Source organism: Leptonychotes weddellii, chromosome X (genome assembly GCF_054177405.1).
Source record: "Leptonychotes weddellii isolate Sample4059 chromosome X, ASM5417740v2, whole genome shotgun sequence".
NCBI lineage: Eukaryota > Metazoa > Chordata > Mammalia > Carnivora > Phocidae > Leptonychotes > Leptonychotes weddellii.
In genome coordinates, this window is record NC_138385.1 from 3373062 (window position 1) to 3392699 (window position 19638).

At 45.8% G+C, this 19638-nt stretch overlaps 1 protein-coding gene across 12 annotated transcripts in view; it reads right to left on the minus strand.

Annotated features, from left to right (window-relative positions):
• Positions 1–17171, minus strand: part of MTMR1 (myotubularin related protein 1) — a 55514-nt gene extending 38343 nt beyond the window's left edge. For 3 of the 12 annotated variants that reach the window (XM_081808107.1, XM_081808108.1, XM_081808114.1), the window contains exons 1-4: positions 16999–17171; positions 11050–11155; positions 1484–1507; positions 867–893 (exon numbers count right to left, since the gene is read on the minus strand). In XM_081808107.1, coding sequence (XP_081664233.1) covers positions 867–893; positions 1484–1507; positions 11050–11155; positions 16999–17156 — 315 coding nt within the window. In that variant the 5' untranslated portion in view covers positions 17157–17171. The remainder of the gene's footprint in view (positions 1–866; positions 894–1483; positions 1508–11049; positions 11156–16998) is intronic. The other 9 variants (XM_081808112.1, XM_081808111.1, XM_081808117.1 and 6 more) reach the window with 4 other exon arrangements.
• Between the last annotated feature and the right edge of the window lie 2467 nt (positions 17172–19638).

The following is a 19638-nucleotide window of genomic DNA, read 5'->3' on the forward strand; positions in this document are numbered from 1 at the left end:
AAAGAAACAGCTAAAAGGTCACATATCTTTAAGTGTTTTCCGATCTCTTTAAAGGTATACTGTGCTTAATTTAACCTCTTCATAGAATCAATTCATTTTTGAAACTTTAAAAATTGGACTTTCGGTTCAGCAGGTGATAAAAGAACATAAATGCTGAAGACGCCAAGATGATAACCCCTTTTAAAAGTTGTATCAGCTCTCTGAGGCTGCAAATATTAAAATTTGGCATAGATATATTTTTTCTTCATGAAACTTTGGTTCCCATGACTATATTTCTCTAAAAGGCAATCAATGAAGAAGTAGCAAAGCTTTACAAGAACTTACTATTTCTCACCTTTCATTTTTGTCAATATGGTAAAATCGCTACCTAATTCATTGTCATGCTTTATCATCAGATTGGATTTACTACACAGTTGGTACTGCTACCATTCAAAGCAGGGTCATTTTTAAAATGCAACGGGTTTTGAAATTTCCATATTTTTAAATACAAAGAAAATGAATCATTCTTTGATAAAATTTTTAAAAACAGAAAAATGAATGACTGAACAACAAAAAACTACACAATACTTCGAAGTCCATGCAAATGGGAAGCCAAACACTGATATTTAACAGTGTGAATCAGTGAAAGAAAATGATTCCCACAAGTAAAAGGAAATGTGGTGAAAACAAGATTAAACAGAGATAAACCAACTGGGATAACAAGAATTTGACTTAACCTGCTTATTTTTGTACTACTTCATTGGCTTCAGTAAGATTAACCATTTTAAACTCAAGTCATTATTCTGTCAAATCCACATTATTTTCATTGCATGGGAATAGGTTAATTTTCAACATCTGATACTCAGGTTCAAACGCATGCACATTACCAATCTTTGTCTTGCTTTATGCATATTCTGAAATAAAGGGAAGGAAAGTCATGAGGAAAATATAAGCGACAATCCACTACTCATAACAGCTACATCTGTATTTTAAGAAATATTAAATGGAACTGATTCTGTTAAATTTATCCATAAGACTGGCACTTCTGCTCTTTAGATTCAGCATGCAAACAGAAAGGTGACTTGAAATCTCACTTAGATAGGATGGACAGCAAATCACGACTTTGTTGGTGTTGTTAAATTCTTTAGCATGAGTTATGTGGTAGGCGAGGTGAAAAGAGGACTCTGCAGGCCTGGCCATAGAAGCCTCTGCCATGAATCTCCATTTGGTCAGAATTCATGTAGCCCAACAAGTCAGTACTGCACACTGGCAACAACTTGAGCATCCTGCCCTCACACACACTGGCTTTCATCGCACATAAAAACACCGTAACAAATAAAGCATTTCTAGTGAACACTTAAAGCTATGACACAGCACAGCAAGTTGATCGGAGTGACTCATAAACCCAGTGAGGAGGCAGAGAACACTAAATAGACTAAGTGTTCGATCAAGCACAGAGACACACAAGTAGGAGGTCCATGTGCCGAAAGCCACATATCCTTACCCTTATATCAGGCCTCCTGAAAACCTGTTAGTTAAAATACAGAACATCATCATCATGGACACATTACTATTGACCTGTGAAAGATGCTGTTAAGCTCACCAGCCCATCCCGATGGAACAGAATAATCCTCTAACTAAACCAACCAGATCAATCCTAACACATTTGCCCTCCAAGTTTTGTTTGCTATCAAATCAATCTTAACACATTTGTCCTGTAATTGTCAGGCAAGTCTCTGATTTGGAGAAACTTATTGCCCTTAGGCTCAGACAAACTACATTATTTTAAACACAAACCCCTTCTGTCAAGTACCATTATAAGCCATTGTGAACAGGCTGTGTATGAAAAGTTCAGTTGTGTGTCTGTTTGGAATACTGAATGCATTTTCCCCATAGAAACAATGATACAAAACGGCGGTTCTGCTCCCAAAGCAGCCCACAGAAACAAAACAAAAACGGAACCCAAAAACCACAAAGCCCCCACACTTGACCCAGAGCACGGCTCAGCTGTTTGCGCTAATGGTATCATAAACCCTAGTTAGCCATAAATCTTAAGCTGGTTTCTATAGAAATCCTATTTCCAACTCGTACTCGGGACTGCAGGTGGGAAGAGGTAGCTGGCTCTGCTGGGAGGGGAGGGGGGAAGTCAAGCTTTATTAACCCTCGCCCATGACTTCTACTTGAACATGCAGTGTATGCATCGGGGAAGCTCTGGCTGGAGAAAACACCCAGAGAATGGATGGAAAGCGAGGAAGACATGAATGTCTTGTTCCTCAATCCACAGTCGGAAATCCTACCATCTAACCACCATATGTTCTATGGGAAACAGATTAAAAAAAAAAAAAAAAATCAGCGAAGGTTCCAATTATCAGCTTTATAGGTTTTACTCAGGATAGATAAGATCATATGTCTGCAAGGCTACTGACTTCAAAAAACATCACTGTATCATCATTAAAATACCCTCTCATGTAAAAAAGGTTCTGAATTAAGTGATGATACAGTAGCTCAGAGACCTAAAGCCCATAAATTCCTAAATATAGACTAAACTAAAAAACCTAAGCCTGGCTTTTTTTTTTTTTTTTTTTTTTTTGCAGGAGGGGGCAATGGGTATGTTTATCCTCTTAATTGTGGTGATTAAGAGGTGTGTACCTATCAAAATGTATCAAGTTGTATACTTTAAATGTGAATTACACCTGGAGAAAGCTATACCAAATCAAGAAAATACATGCCTATGTTAGTCAACAACGCAAAACGGGGCACAGATGGCAATACAAGCTCAAAAGAGAAGGTCTCCCGTCTCCGAGCATGTTCATTCCCTAGTGCATGGTTCTATGTGTAGTGCGAGTAGCAGAGAGGAAAACAGTGAATTTTTTCCCAGACAAGCACCAAGATTTAAATTTGTATAAAAGTCTGCATTGGGGTTAAAACTCCCTTCCTCTGCTCTCAGGTTCTTTTCAAGACATCCTTTGGGGCACTCCGCACCAGAGAGGCGAGGGCTCCCGCTGACCACTTGCTCCTGGTAAGGGGGTCGGTGTGCTCTTCTTTGCCCCTCTGGGCACTCTGGGATCTGTGCACCAGCGCACCGGGAGGGCACGGCCTGGTCTCCCTGAGCGGTGGCGGGTCTGCCTGTGTGAGCCCCGCCCCGAGGAAGAGGCTGCAGGTGTCCACGGCTGCCTCTGGGCCTCCCGTGGCCTCACACCTAAGCCAGGCCCTCCAAGCCAGCTTTGATCAATTATCGTGGTCTAACTCTGTTTGGCTCCTGTCTTAATTCTTCATAAGGTAATAGCTGACACCACTAAACCTCCAACAGTGTGGAAGGACTTCAGGAAGTTTTCACCCCCGGCCAGTGCCCGTGATACAAATACCAGCAAGCAGATGTGTTGAAGGGGTTGTGCTAGATGCTTCACACGTGTCATCTCAGCCCTCCTGACCCTCCCAGCCACTGGGAAGGAGATACTGTTATCCCCCTGTGACAGATGAGGGAACCGAGGCAGCAGGAGGTAGAGTAACTCACCCAACGTCACATAGCCAGCAACAGCAGAGTGGGAATTCAAACCCAAGCTGGCTGGCTTTAACGCCCATGTTCTTACCCTCAATATGCCACCCCTCCCCATCCCGAACCTTTGCCCCTTCTGAAGGAGGTTGACAAAGGCCCTCAAGGCTTAATGCCCAGAATGTCCTGCTCTGCCCTCCTCACTCCTCTCACCACATCTTGTTTACACATCTATGTCAAGCCTCACCACAGTCCAACTTGAACTATATGTTTTGGTGTCTCTTTCCCCATTAGGAATTCCGTGCAGCCCAGCCCCTTGCACATGACAGGTGCTCACATCACGACTGTGGACGTGCATGGGTGTTCAGTGATCAGACTGTGTTCCTCCAGTATTGGTTTGTACTACATACACATTTATGTAGACTGAGAGTATACAGTAAATAAGGACCGTGTGCATTTCATGCATAGGCTGCCCTATTTAATAGATTAAACCTCTGCTGTAACACCCATTATGCAGATGAGGACACTGAAGCTCAAGAAGGTTAAATAACTTGTTGGGCAGCTCGTTAATTACAGGACTGGGACTCAAGGCAAAGTGCTCCGAATCCAAAGTTTATGATCTTTTTGATAAGCCACATTAGACAATTTTAAGTCAAATAAGTGTCAGTGTTTTATAAGTGACCTGTTTAGAACTTATGCATCTAAGAGGCTTCTTTTCAAGAAAACACTGTGATACTGAAGTAAAAATACCACTGTTTTCTATTTCAGGCGTGAAACCTACAAATAAAGTAATTCTGCTGTAGCTATCAGATCACTACAAAATGAGTTTAAAAAGAAGAGGTCTGTACCCTGCTCTGAAGAGTGAACTGTTGGCTCAGGAGATCATTGCTCTTGCTGTTGGTGTCTTAATAACCAGAATTCTACCCAGCTTGGTGGTCAATGGCTGGCTAGAGTCAGAGGCCCAGGGCAGGTGAAGACAAATCTTCACTTGCCATCAAAATATAACCCCGGTCTTTGGGAAACTAGCCACACCTGAATCTTGCCTGACCCCCTTTGTCAAACTTTAGCCTGCAACAGTCACTTTCCACTCTCCGAAGCCCTCCAGGAAAGGTGATGAAGGAGCTGTTCATGTTCAATTCCACCCTCGATGAAACAAGCTGGCCCCAATTGCCACTTAGGAAAAGGATATTTGTAACTCAACTAGTAAACTGAGATCTGATAACTGCTGATATCCTTTCACTAACTAAATTCTACCATCTTTACTAGCATAACTTTGTTTCATTTAAATAATACTTCTGATATATCATGAGTTTTAAATGTATTAATCAAGATTTATTTTACACGCAATATAGAATCATTCAGCAGTCTGTAAAAATCTTGACTTTTCAAAAATTAAATTTTAATTTTGGGATAATTGTAGATTCACATGCAGTTGTAAGAAATAACAGATTCCACGTATCGTGTCATTCAATTTCCCCAATGGCAGCATATTACAGAACTATAGAGCAATGTCAGCACCGGGGAAACGGACACTGATACAGTCAAGATGCAGAACAATCTCATCACCAGGAGGACCCCTACTTTCACCCTTCTATAGCCACATCAGCTTCCCTCACCGTCCCTCCCCTTCTTAGCCCCTGGCAACCAGTAATCTGTTCGTGACTATAATTTTGTTATTTGAAGACTGTTACATAAATGGAATCATTTATAGTATAGTATATGACCTTTGCTGAGTGGCGTTTTTGGCTCAGTGTTAATTCCCTTAAGACCCGTCCAATTCTTTTCTCTGTTCTTTCTATTCTGCTATTGAACCCATTCATTGAGGGTTTGTTTTTTTTTAATTTCGGTTACTATATTTTTCAGTTTTAAAATTTCCATTTGGTTCTTCTTTATCTATTTCTCTGCTGAAACTTTCCTATTTCTTTTCTCTCACTTCCTCTGTTTTCATTGTTTCAAGCATATTTGTAATTGTTTATTGAAGCAATTTGATGATGGCTTCTTTAAAATCATTTTCACAGAACTCTAACATCTGTCATCTCAGTTCTGTCACCTACTGATTCTCTTTTTTCATACAGTTTGAGATCTTTCTGGTTCGTGGTATGATGAGTGCTTTTCAGTGGCAATCTGAACATTCTGAGTACTAGTTATGAGAGTAGGGATCTTACTTAGACCTTCTGTCTTCACAGGCTTTCTCGGACACTGCTGCAGCAGAAGCAGGGCTTCCGCCTTGTTGCAGTCAGGTAGGGGTAGAAGTCCAGGTTCCCCACTTGGCCTCCATGGACACCACGGGAAGGGGGATTCCTGGTTACTGCTGGGTGGGGGAAAGAGTTCCAGCTGCCCACTAGGCTGCTACGGATATCTCCCCGGCTGGCAGTGGCACGGAGACCTTGTTACTGCCCCCGACACGGCCTCCGCCGACGCCATAGCGGAGGGCGCAGCCTCCTTACCAACGGGCGGCCGGGAAAGTCTGAGTCTCCACTAGGCTTCTTCCGACACCATCACCACCGCACGGGTTTGGTGGGCCTCATTAGATCCTGGCAAGGGAGGGGGTACATCTAGGCTCCCAACTTGGCCTTGCTGGCAGGGTGGGTGTGGGGCCACAACTTTTTCTGTGGTGTTTGGCTAGAGTACAGTGGGGAGTGCCTACAAGTTTTCTTTTTGCTAGGCTGCCCCTTTCCTGGTCCTTCGGCTTGAGAGAGTAGACTTTTATTGTCCATGCCTGTTGGCAGTTCTGGGTTGCTGGCTTCTTCAGCAACAAGTCTGGGACATACGTGGCAGCAACTAAACCCAGGGACTCACCACCGTGTCATTCCTTGGGTCCTGAGATCCCTGACCAGTCTGCCTTCTACTTTTCAGGGCACTCTTATGTTTATTTTATAGCTGATGTCCAGGGTTTGGGGTTGTACTTAGCATGAAGAATAGGAAAATGTACATTGGCTCCATCTTTCCAGAAGCAGAAGCCGAAATCTTGACAATTTTTTTTTTAAGTTTTTAAATTCCAGTTAGTTAACATACAGTGTAATATTCGTTTCAGGGGTAGAATGTAGTGATTCATCCCTTCTATACAACACCCGGTGCCCATCACAAGTGCGCTCCTTCATCCCATCACCCATTTCACCCATCCCTCCACCCACCTCCCTCAGCAACCCTCAGTGTGTTCTCTAGAGTGAGGAGTCTGTTTTATGGTTTGCCTCTCTCTTTTTTCCCCCCTATGTTCATCTGTTTTCTTAAACTCCACATATGAGTGAAATCGTATGGTATCTGTCTTTCTTTGATTTATGAAATCTGGACATTTTTAAGAAATAATTTTTCCTGACAAGTAACCCTGGGAGATAGGATAGCACTCTTCTAGTGCAGTGGTTACAAACTGGAGGCCTACTGCTCAAACAGGCAGTAGGAGGGTGTTTTTTAAATTGTTTTTAAGGGGACATGCTGCTCTCCATTGCCCCCTCCCATGTCTGCCTAGCTTGTAGACATCTGCATTTGCAAACTCTGATTTAATAAATAGATCATGAGGCCAAGTTATCAACAGTGGATTATGGCCATGGATTCTGAAAGATCATGTTTGAGCTTCCTTTTACATAGACTGGCACTCAATTTAAGAAATATTAACTAAAACCTAGCTCAAGCATAATGAAGCCTTTCCCATACATTGCATCTTACTTCCTGCCAAAGCCCTTCTGGAAATGTTTGTTTAGGATCCAGAATTTACTCACCATACTAACTTGTTAAATGATTACACTTAGTACAGGACCTCTCCATTTTCTCTTTTTTCTTTTGAATGTTTAAAGAAGAGATCTAGCTACTGTGTGTACATGGACAAGGGGATGAGAAACAGAGGTGGTGATAGTGATGATGAGGTCACTTCTACTAATGACTCCTAAAAAGTCTCGTTACAACTTGTAACCATATTATTTCATCTAATCTATGGAACATTACATTCAGATCCTGTTCTTAAAATCTTTGATAAACTCGAGAGAGAGAGACTTTTACTCTTTGTTAGCCCAGTAAAAGTGAAAAGCAATTGAGTCGGTAGTGGGGCGCGGGGAGGGGGTCAAACAAAACATTTTATTACATTTCTAGTAGTCTTAATGATCGGGCTAATCTTTAGGATGACTTGTTATTAAAGCATAATTTATTAATTTAGCTGATCCACAATTCAACATAATAGCTATTTACCTTTTTAGCTGGGACAATGTTTCCCAAATTTCTGTCATTTCATATACCATCTCTACAAGTTTGGTTTGCTCTCTCTCTACACCGCCTATACTAATATTAGTATTTATATTGACTTTAAATCAACTCCTTTTTCATACTTTGCCTAGCTCTATACAATAACATCCATTAAAACACAAGTTCAATGTGCTACTTTTTCTAACACATATTTAAAACAATTATATAACTGTGAACATACGTCCACAGACATACCATCTAAATTTATCTCATGTGATAAAAGTGATAATCTTACCATAGTTTGGGTGATCTGACCCTGAGCCTACTGTCAATTTATGATATGAATAAATAAAACAACTGTTCTCAAAAACCTAACCTGAGTTGCTAATTATTCTGATTTGTAAGAATGTACCAGAAACACATGGTCCCATCACCAATTTCAAAAGCTATAAACCTAGGAAGGCTAGCGTTTCAGATTTTATTATACATAAGAAATATATGAGGCCCTTGGTTCCACACCTACAGAGATTCTGACTCACTGCGGGGGATGGGGACCACTGAAGCTACATTTTTGCAGACACCCTGGGGAGTGCTGATGTGGGAAAACCCTACAGTGGACAGGGCAGGGGGACAAAATTTTAAATGCACTCTAGCTTTTCAGTGGGATAGCTGTCCTGCTGAAAAACCCCAAGTCTAACTATGTGATATTAAGCAAGTCATCTGACATCTCCGAACCTTGGTTCTCTCATCTGTTAAATGATCATAATAACAGCTACCTCCTTTGGTTGTTTTAAGGCTGAAATGGATTATATGTTAAAAAGTATTACAAAGCCAACAAAAAAAGTATTAGAAAACCATAGAGCCCTATACGTGCTCGCGGGTTGATGAGGAGGATGTAACACCACCCTCAGCAGCCTACAAGGGAAAAAACAATCCGCATTTCAAATCAAGATGCAAGTGCTCGGCTCCATAAACACCTGCTCCCATTTAATTACTGACATCAAGCTTAACCTATAATAAATTAACCCCCATATTGTGTGTGGGTTTCAAATAAGATATCTGCACAGTAGATAATTTGAAATATTATTGACTGATGCCTGCAAATTAGATCCTCAAGGAATTGTGTCTGGACCTTCAGGAAAAACCGCATGCAATGGTCCCCGTGCCAGGGGTATTCCAGAGTCCCATCTTGGGGGCTCAGATTTTAAGAACTACTTTATAAGTAGCATATAAAAGTATCCTTGTGGTTTAGAAACATTTTACACTTTTATTATTTAAAAAAACTCTCTTCTTAAAGAAAAAACTCCCGAATTATAAATGTAACTCTGACTACAGGGCAAATATAACAAAGACGATTAGAAAACATGTTCTCTTACAATCATTCATCAAAAGCTTTAGCTATGATCTGATGTAGGTACCTAAAATTCAATTTACAAAATATAGAAGAGCCTTTTTTTTTTTTTCAGAATACCATCTGTTAAACCATTCCAGCATGAGCTAATTCTGCTACACAAAATTTGTAAATAGACTAAAATCAAAAAAGGGTCATTGCTTCGTGTTAAAGCACAGATTCAGTCTGATCTATTAATGTAGAGGTTAGAAAGCTATGCATATAGTCAACGTTCAGTCTTTTCTAGAACCCACACAACACTAACAAATATTCAAGCAAAATGAAAACATTACAGTTAACTCCTAATTGTCTGGAAAGAAAATCATTCCAAGGCCTGAGAGCTATTCTCTGCTAACATGGGTTCTTGAGTCTCTCTACTCAGCGGGGCAGTTTCTCAGCTAAGACGGGGCAACAGGGCACCTAGGACTGGTGGGGTCGGCAGCTGCTCAGCCACCAGCCGCTCGGGCACCAGTGATACAGCAGATGCTCCTCCCACCTGCAGCTGGCATATCTGCCCAGCTGGGTTTGGAACCCCAGGAACCCCAGCTGCTCCTACGTGGACAAACATGAAAACCAGACAGCAGGGAAACCTATTGAGAGTGACATACTGCCACTCTTCTGGCTGAGCAGATTATCCAATTTCTAATAATCCAAAGCCCTGCTTTCCTCTGGTAGGCCTAATTAACAGCATCGGATGGCTTGGATGAAGTACAGCATGATAGCCAAATTTCAATTATTTGGCCTCTTGAGTCAGTTTCTGCACTTGGTGTGTTATGAGAGAGAGGAGAGGAACGGAGGCCAGAGCCCTTAAGCAAGGAGCATCTATTAAAAATTAATTAGGATCTTTATTGTAGTTCTTGAACCGTTTTTAAGACTTGGTGCCTGGCAAGGACCATGATTTTGAGAGACTGTTGACTGAGGGTAGTCTGGGATACTAAATGTAGTTCGCCCATACTTGTGAAAATCAATTATCTTTTACAAGCAGGCACAGATAACTATAATAAACTGAAACCTCAATTCAAGCAAATGCTACTACTGCAATGTAAGCACGGTTTAATAGTTTGTTGACATTAAAACAAGGTTAGTCTTAGCCTTAACAAAGATGGAGCGCATAAGTTTGTGATTTTTTAACTGACTCAACAAGTATTTACTGAGCACCTGTAATATTCCAGGACTGTGCTGGGAAGCAGTGGTGAGTAAAAGAGCCCCAGTCTCTGCTGACAAGGAGCTTATCATTCTCAACTTCAGAATAAACAGAGAATACAAATTAAGGACCAAAAAATGAGGCTGCCCATACAATATTCTGGAGTTCTGCAACTTTTTGCATTGTAGTATCACATGTTAATGCTGAATACCCACAGGTAGTACCTAAATACAGACACAAATTGTGAAGCTGGGAAATACTATCAGACATTTTTTGAAGTTCAAGATATGATCAAAGAAAATACACGCATTTATTATAATAAAATGTAAAAATACAATATGTAATATAATAAATAATAAAATGGAACTGGATTTTTTAAAAAAGGATCATAATCTAAAGACAGATTTTCCTCTCAATTACAAAACCGTGAGTACATATACTAGATTCTGGTAAAAATTCTCCTCTAAAGTTCAGATCTAACAGAAAATCTTTCACCCTTGTTCCCAAGCAAATGTTTGTTGAGCATCAAGGGGCCAAAGTCTCACTCAAATTAAAGATGCAAAGCTTCTTGGTGTGCCCGGGCGGCTCAGTTGGCTAAGTGGCCAACTCTTGGCTTCTGCTCAGGTCGTGATCTTGGGGTCGTGGGATCGAACCCCACGATGGACTCCATGCTCAGCACGGAGTCTGCTTCACATTCTTTCCCCCTTCCTCTCCCTCTCCCTCTGCTCTTCCCTCCCCCTCTGCTCCTGCCCCCCACCCCCACCCCACGCGCTCTCTCCCTCTCTCTCTAAAATAACTAAACAAAATCTTTAAAGAAATGCAAAGCTTCTTGGTACATTAAAAATGAATTAAGGACTCAATGCTGCTTACCTTGTAGTCTCTGGATACATTTTCTGATGTCACTGAACCTGAAATCTGACTAGAAATTGTAGCAGCTATAAGCTGTTTACACCATTCAACATGTGATCCTGTAGGACTAAAAGAAATAGTGTGATTAAAATATTTTAAGACGTCAGCTCTCAGTGAAAAAAATGAGCACTGACTAGGGATATATGTACATTTCTTTTTTTTTTTTTTAAGAAAACAAACTTACATTAGACTATTTGGTTACCTTTACATTTAATATAAGAACTGAAATACTGACTGACAACCAGGAAGTAAGATTAGGTTCCAGGCTGATTTTAAATGAATCAACCAATTTTTTTTTAAAGAGTCTAGGTATTAGACAGTTAAGCATGTTATTCTGTTTCATTTAATGGAATTTTACTATATTACAACTATATGGAGTGAATATTCTTAATGTAATGTACATGGAATATTAATTCTGAGGTGAAATATTTATCTTATAGCATGTTTTTCAAATAGACTTTTAATGGAACAGTTGATTGTGTGAGTTTAAAAAGACCAGACTAGACAAATGATGTCCCGCATGCAGTAATAACGCTACCTTACATTTCCGTAAGTGCACTGACAACTTACAGAGGCTCCTCCGGTCTGTTATGATTATCAGAGCCTCACAACCACAGTGTGATAAGGCGGCAGATCAGGGACTAGCCGACATGTTTCTGAGATGAGAAAACAGGCACCAGAGGTGACACACCCAATCAGAATGTGACGGGCCTGCCTCCAGCCCTACTGAGGCTGTCCGTCCAGGACACGACACAACCAAGAGTGACCACCTCACGGAACGGGAAGGCAAAACAGTCACAGAACTGCCTTAGACGAGAACACAGTCCCGCAAGGAAAATGGCATCTTCCACTTGCATGGTGCTCTCAAATGTCACCACATTTCCACACACAGCCTCACCTGAGCCTCACAGTGACCCATCTTACAGATGAGAAAAGTGAGGCTCCAGCATCCACCAAGGTCACATGACCGGTGAGTGGTCGGGCTGTGCCCACCTGACCTAAAAGGACACAGAAGCAGACTAGGCAGTGAGGGAATTAAAGATTGCCCTCAAGGGGCCAGGCTCCTCACCAAAGTACTGAAGGAATCAGGCAAAGGGCAAAAGATGCTCATTAAAGTTTACCCTGCAGGTAGCTTTCACTGTAAAGAATGTCCCAGACCTATAAAAATCTCATCACTAATTAAATCCACACTCATACATTGGAAAGACTGAAAAAAGTGGAATCTCTAGGCAGTATGTAAAATAACCTAAACAGTAAAATGAAGATATTTGATGTTCTCTACTAGATGTGATCTAAATTTCTGCCTCTGATCAAGATAGCCCAGTGGTGAGCCACAGGGCTGAAAACGTAAGTAAAAAACATGCCCTGAATGAGCAGACATTCCTATCATATGTCATATGGGCATTCCTATCATATGTCATAAATCTATTTACTACAATTTCTAACTGAGAGGAAAAGAGGGAAAGGGGAGGGATTTTAGCTTCTTTTTTAAAGGCTAAGTCCCCTTTATTGCTGGCTATATCATACTTTTCTTGTCACACTGCCTTCTTCCCTGCCAGCACCCACCCCCGATTGCAAATCTAACAGTAGGAACCTGCCTGGTCACCCACTGTTGTTACCATCTGCCCAGCATCCCTTCCTCCTTCTTCTGATGAGGGCACTTCTCTACTGGGGGGAACTGTCCTTCCCCACTTCACAGGATTCTGGCGGGGGAACAGAGCGAGACGGATACCTCGCTCCTCCTGAGCCCACTTGCAGGGGAGTGATCTGGACCAGGCCAGTCCCAGGCTTTCCTCTTGGATCCCAAGCTGCGTAGACCCACCCCCAGCACTGCTGCAGGCCACTCCCCACCCCCACCACCTTGAGGAACCCACAGAGATAAAGAACGGGACAAGAAAAAACAAGAGATGAGGAGCCCCGACAATGCTGTGTGCAACTCTGGCTCCAAACGTGCTCGTGGCCATCTTTCCTCGTCTGCAGCAGTCATGTGTGCCAAGACATTTCCTTTTTAGCTTAAGCTAGAATGAGTTGTGTTTTTTGTCACTTGCACCCAGAAGTGTCCTGGCCAACACAGTCACAAACAGCATGGTATAGTGGGCTGGTAGACAGGAGGCTTGGATCCAAGTCCTGTTTCTGTTACCAGCTAGCTCTGTGACCTTGAGCAAGCCACATCCTCTTGCAGGACCGCAGCTTTGTCGTCATGAAGTACGGTACTCAGGAGAGAAGGGAGGGCTCCTCAGTCCGTGGGGCACGGCTGAACCTTGCCTGGAGAGCCAGATTCTACTCTAGGGGTCACTCTTCAAAGAAGAGTATGAATCAGAGCCTGTCACGATGACAGATCACAGAAGGCAGGCCAGGTTCCCCCTGTGCAATCTCCCGCCACCCTCCTGGTATTAAGAACCACCTGCAGTCTGGAGGAGGCCAGCTTTGTTTCTCCAACCTAGATTCTCCTGATCTGAATGCCCCACGATCCAAGGAGACATCTGTACTAGTTGGTCCTGAGACCTTGCCAACTCGACCTGTCGAAACTGGCACTGGGGCTCAGCCTGCAACCCACTCCCCCACCCCTGTGTTTCCTAGGTCAGGGAAGAGCACAGCCAGTTACCCAGGTACACCATGCGCAAAAGCTGGGGTGGACCTTGGAGCCCGCCCCCCACTTCATTTCACTCTCACATCTGAATGCTCACCAAGCCACATCACTCTTATTGGCTAGTATCCTGAGAATGCACCTTGCTCAGTTCCTAATGCAACTCCCTTTTCCAGACACCCATCATTCTTCTGTGTTCTCCTCCTGCCTCCTGAATTCAGGCCCCATCTCGAGGCCAGTGACTCCCAAATTTAGGTCTCCAGCCCAGACAACACCCCTGAACTCCAGGCCCATATAAACCAACTGCCTCTTTGACCTCTGCTCTGGGATATACAACTAGCATCTCAGAACTGATATGTCTGAAGCTGAGAGCCTGCTAATTTCCTAACCATGTTCCATTCAGAGGCTTCCTCATCTCGGCAACACCATTTTCCCACAAGCCAAAAATCCTGGCATCTTGATTCTTCTCTCCTACCCAACAACCAATCGTCCTCAAAAAGTACTGGCCTTACCCTGCAGGTTTTCTTCAAATTATATCTACAGTCTGACCCCTTCTCCCTTCCTCTGCCCAACTGCTCTGTCTAGGCCACTGTCCTCTCTCATTTGGATGACTGCAACAGTCTCCCACCTGCTAGTCTCTCTGCTTCAACCCTGCCACTTGCAGTCTGTTGTCCACAGAGCAGCTACAGGGAGCTTACTGAAATCTACACCAGAATATGCCACTCGTCTGCTCCAAAAGCCCCAATGGCTCCCCATGACTCTCCACCATCTGCCCCCGTGACTTCTCTGACCTCAACCCTTACTCCTCTCGCCCTAGCTCCCTCCCCACTAGTGACACTGGTCTCCTTGCTGATCCTTGCACACTTTGCACACTCCCACCCGGGGTGCACAGGCCCCTGCCTGGAATGCTGTCACCCTCAATATCTGTATGACTGGATCCCTCCCTTCTTTAGGGGCAGTACTCGAATGTACCTTTCTCAGCCAGGCTTTCCCTGACCATCCTATGTAAAATTCCAATTCATCCCCCAAACTGCAGGCCTCCAACACCTCATATCCCCCTCCCAACTTACTTTTTCCCTAGCACCCGTCACCATCTAGCAGAGAATACCGTTTACTTGTTTTTTGTCTACCTCTGTCACCAAACATACTCTCCACCAGGGCAGTGATTTGTGTGTGTCCGTTCCCTGCCAAATCCTCAGGCCCCCCACAGTGCCTGACACAGAGCAGGCGCTCATATATAAATAAGCAAGTGATCAGCATTTCCATAACCTACTCAGTAAGACTCCCTGCCTCCAGTCCATTCACCACACCACCGCAGAACAAATGTTCTCAAACATCAATCCCATCCTGTAGCTCACCTGATGGAAATCCTTTTGTGGTCCCTATAGCTAGGGTGACCATATAATTTCCCATCCAAACCAAGACACTACTGTGAGTTGACCGAGGATGCACCGGGTCCACCAGTAAACCAGCACCATCCTGGGCAAAAGAGACCACCTGGACCAACCTACTTGTAGCTACAGGTAGTTGTTAAAAGTGCAGAATTCCAGGCTCTACCCCAGTGGGGGACAGACTAGACTTAGGGTGGGACCCAAGAATCTGCACTTGGATCCAGCCCTGGAGGTGATTCCTACGCAGGTTACACAGAACCATGCCCCGAGAAGCATGGCACAGAAGATAAAGGCACAATTCCCTAGGAAGGCACCCAAGCCCCTTCGAGATCTGGCCCCTGCCTCCCACACATCTTCTGTCTTACCAGTTCCCCACGTCCAGCATTGCCTGCACGGCCTGCGCCACTGCACATTCCACTCCCGTGGCCAAAAAGTCCTCCCCACCCTGTCCCCTGGCTAACTTCTCATTCCTCCCCATTCAATTCAAAAGTCAGCTTCCTCAGAAGGCCTCCTTCCCTTAACTGCCCGTAATCCCCACCCCCACCCCCCACTAAAAACAAATCAAGCACCCCACATCCATGTGCTCACAGCGCAGTGGATCATAAGTAAGTCTGCAGAGGTTTCTTGAAAAATACTACCTCCTGGCCCTCACCCCGAACCTCCTGAATCAGAAGCCTTAGGAGTGGGGCCTGGTCACCTGGAGTACTTAAAAAGCTTCTCAGATGATTCCCATGCATGCCCCATCCAGAGTACTTCTGTGTGTACCTCTACCATAGCACTCAGCACATTCGATTTAAATTGCTGGTTTGTTCGTATTCTTCACTAGATAGTAAGCCAGAGAGCAAAAGCCATCTTGTATTATTCTCTAACTCTCCAAGCCCCCACACATTGTAGAATTATCTGCAAATGAGTGGCATCCTGACCATTCCAAGTACTATCTTAGCTGTGATTAGTTCTCAGTGAAGCCGACCACTTGGGTGATTAATTTGCAAAAATACATTGTAATGACACTGAGATAGAAACAAAAGGAGTGTTTCTTGTTGTTCCTATGCTTCGGGAAACTCCCAAAAGTTCAGCTCTGTTATGACTAACACAGGCAAGAATGAGCATCTGAAACTGACCAAACTGCCTTACAACACTCTCTTGCCTAACTGCACTCTCGTGTCAGCGAAATAGCCAAGACGTGGGAAAACTGGATAGTCCAGGCTACGGGATAACCAACCCATCGCTTATCCTCGGAGCCTTAGGGTGGCCCTTCCAGTTGGACATGGTCGGTTTCTACTTCTGATTTATACTGGCTCTGCAACTGCCTAAGAAGCAGTAGTAGGCTTATGTGTTCACGAAAACAATGAACCGGGTTCCTTCAAAGTGTGAAAGACTGAAATAAACGATTGTGTGTTCTTGCATCAGGAGCAGTTTGGAAGTTTTCCATCCCAGCTTTCCAAATCAGGGTAACTTTGCCTCCGTCTGCACCGGCTGCAACACCCACGGGGTTGCGTCCTCCAGTCCCCACTTCCAACCCCAACATCAAAGACCCCCAAGCAGCAGCGGCGGCGGGATTTTGGTCTTCCAACCCCGGGAGGGAAGGCCACGGTAAAAGAGGAGAGTCCGGGTGAAATTTCCTCCCAAAGGCTCCGTGGCCGCGGCAAGGCCAGCGAGGCGCCTTCCAAGGTGCGGCGGGAAGACGCACTGAGATTTGACAGCTGCGAAGCCCCTCAGGGGCGCAGGGAGCCCCAGCCCGCGAGGCGGAAGTGAGCCAGGTGCGCGGCCCCGGGAGGTGGGGGCTGGGTCCGGGGTCTCGGGGAGCGCGTGCGGGGGGCGGGGGTACCCGGCAGGGCACGGAGGGGGGGCACGCCCGGCCTTGGCCGGCGCGACGCGCGACGCCTTCGGGGGTCGGGGCGCGGGGACCGCGGCGGCCCGGGTCCCGCTTACCTGTCCAGAGTCTCCACGCTGGGCTGCCGGGAGCCGGCGGCGGGGCCCCCAGCGCCCCAAGGGGGCCTCCTGCCGCCCGCCGGGCCCGGGCCCGGGCCCCCGCCGCCCTCGCTGCCAGCCGCCGCCGCCGCCGCCGCCGCCGCCACCGGCCTGTCCATGGCGCGCCTGGCCCGCCACCGCGGGTAAGCCGCAGCGAGAGGGGAGCGGCGCCCGGAAGGGCCCGCCCCGCGCCGTGCCGCGCCGCCTCGCGCCGCCCGCCGGCTCAGGCGGCCGCCGCCATTAGCTGTCACCTGGCGGCCCCGCGCTACCCACAAGGCCGCGCGCGGGGCCGGGGGCGGGGAGCGGCGCGCGGGGTTGGCCGCGCCCCCGTCCGCGGAGCCCCACCTGGGCCCAAGCCGCCGGCGCCCGGAGCCCGCGACGGCCCGTGTCCCCCGGCTGCGCGCGGCAACGCGCCCGAGTGGCCAGGGAGGTGCCGGGCTGCCAAAAAGTTGGGGGACATTCAGGAATTAAAAACGATTTGTTTCCCCTCGGTTTTCCTTCCCAGGGAAGTTTTGAGGTGAGGGCAGCCCAGGCCCCTGGGCGTCCATGGTCTTGTGGTCTCAAAGCACGGCAACTGCAGACATTTTAGCAACTTCTCCCCACGCCATTCTTTCCTCCCTCCCACAAACCCACCTCCCCGCCATCTGTGGGGCCACCGAGTGTTCTGATGCCGCCCTCGGAACTTCCGCCCCTGGTTTATATTAAGAGTAACATACAACTTCTGTTGCTATGGAAATCCAGCCAATATCTGATGATAAAGGCTCATCCCCTCTCAACTCACCCCTGATTTTGTTAGGGGTGGGGATGGCAATCATGACTAAGCCCTTTGTTGTGATTTGCCTGGGTACAGACAGCAGAGCTATGACCCTGATAAAAAAAAAAAAAAAAAAAAAAAAGCAGACCTGTAGACGGGGAGATGCCCATTCCCATCTCAGACCCATCCTGCTTTACCAGCTTAATAACTTAGAACTGAACCTTGAGGATGAGGATGTGATGCCCGGAAGCCCCACAGCCATCGTACACCCAAGAGGGGGTGGGCCTGGGGTGAAAGGGTGACAAGGTGAGGAGGCTGGGAGGAAGAATAGGAAGATCTCCAGACACACTGGGAGACTCATCTCCTACAGGCTCTGGTTTTAAATGTTTAATCCACTGTTACAGACTGAATGTTTCTGTCCACACACACAAACCCCATGCATTATGTTGAAGCCCTAACCCTCAACTGATGGTATTTGGAGATGAGGTCTTTGGGGGTGATTAGGTCATAAAGATGGGGCCCTGGCATGATGAGATTATTGCTCTCATAAGAAGAGACACCAGAGAGCTTGGTCTCACTCTCTCCGTCAGCAAGCACTGTGGAAAGGCCCGAGGACACAGTAAGAGACAGCTGTGGATGAGCCAGGAAGAGGGCTCTCACCAGGAACTGAACCTCAGTCTTGGACTTTCCAGCCTCCAGAACTGTATGCAAGCATCCTAGCTGCCCTGAGATGTGTCAGAAAGAAAATGGTGAAATTTTAAACATGTTCAGTACTGTATTCTTCAAGGAGGATTAGGCCATTGAGGAATTCACTGTGACACTGTTAGACTTTCAATTCCATTAAGCAAACATAGGACTTCTGGGGCAGAGAGGCAATCAGACATACTGCTGCCTAAGAAGTTCACAGTCAAGTGACATTACCTGCTGGTGAGTGCCATGGTGGCAGCAAAGCCCACAGGGCTGTGGGAGGAGAGGGGTTAAGAAGGCTTCCGAGGAAAGTACACGCAAAGCTGAATCTTCAAGTCGTTGAAGGCAGAAGGAACAGTTATGGACAATGGTGTGGAGCTGGTTAAACAGATTATGTGCAAGTGAACTCTAAGAGATCTCCTATGGCTGGAGCATAAAGTCAGACAAGGCGAGTGAGAAGGTCAACTAGAGGCCAACAGGGCCAAGACATGGAGCATCTGTTATGTTAGACTTCAGGAAGTTCGCACTCTGTGCCGGATTCTGGTACAGGCAGGGCTCAGCGCACTTGGAGAAATGCTATTGTACAGTCCCTCGTGTGGTAGACTGCGTCTCCAAAGACAGCTGCAATAATAGCCCCCATTCCACAGGCTCTTTTGCAACGTGACCTTGCCACTCCTATATCAGAAGGTAGAATCTATGTCCCCTCCCATAACCTCTTTGGACCAAAAGAACATGGCAGAAGGGATGCTATGTAACTTCCAGGGCTTGGCCTTCAGGGAGCTGCAACTTCTGCCCCGGATTCTGGGAATGCTTTCTTGGAACTCGGCGGCCACGCTGTGAGGAAACCCAACCAGCCACACAGAAAGGCCCATGTGGAAGAGAACCAAGGCTCCCAGCCAACAGCCCCAGCTGAGTTCCCCAGCCAGCAGCCAGCACGAGCTGCCAACCATGTGAGTGAGGACATTTCAGGCCTTCTAGCCATCCCAGCGGTCCAGCCAACATCCGGTGAAGCTGGAGACTCATTCTGTTAAACCACAGATCTTTGAGAAATAAAGTGGTGTTTTGAGCCACGAGGTTTTGAGATGTTTTTTGGTGCAGCAGTAGGTACCCAAACACTGCTCTTGCTGTCTGGCCCACGCCCCCACCCCCATCAGTTTCCT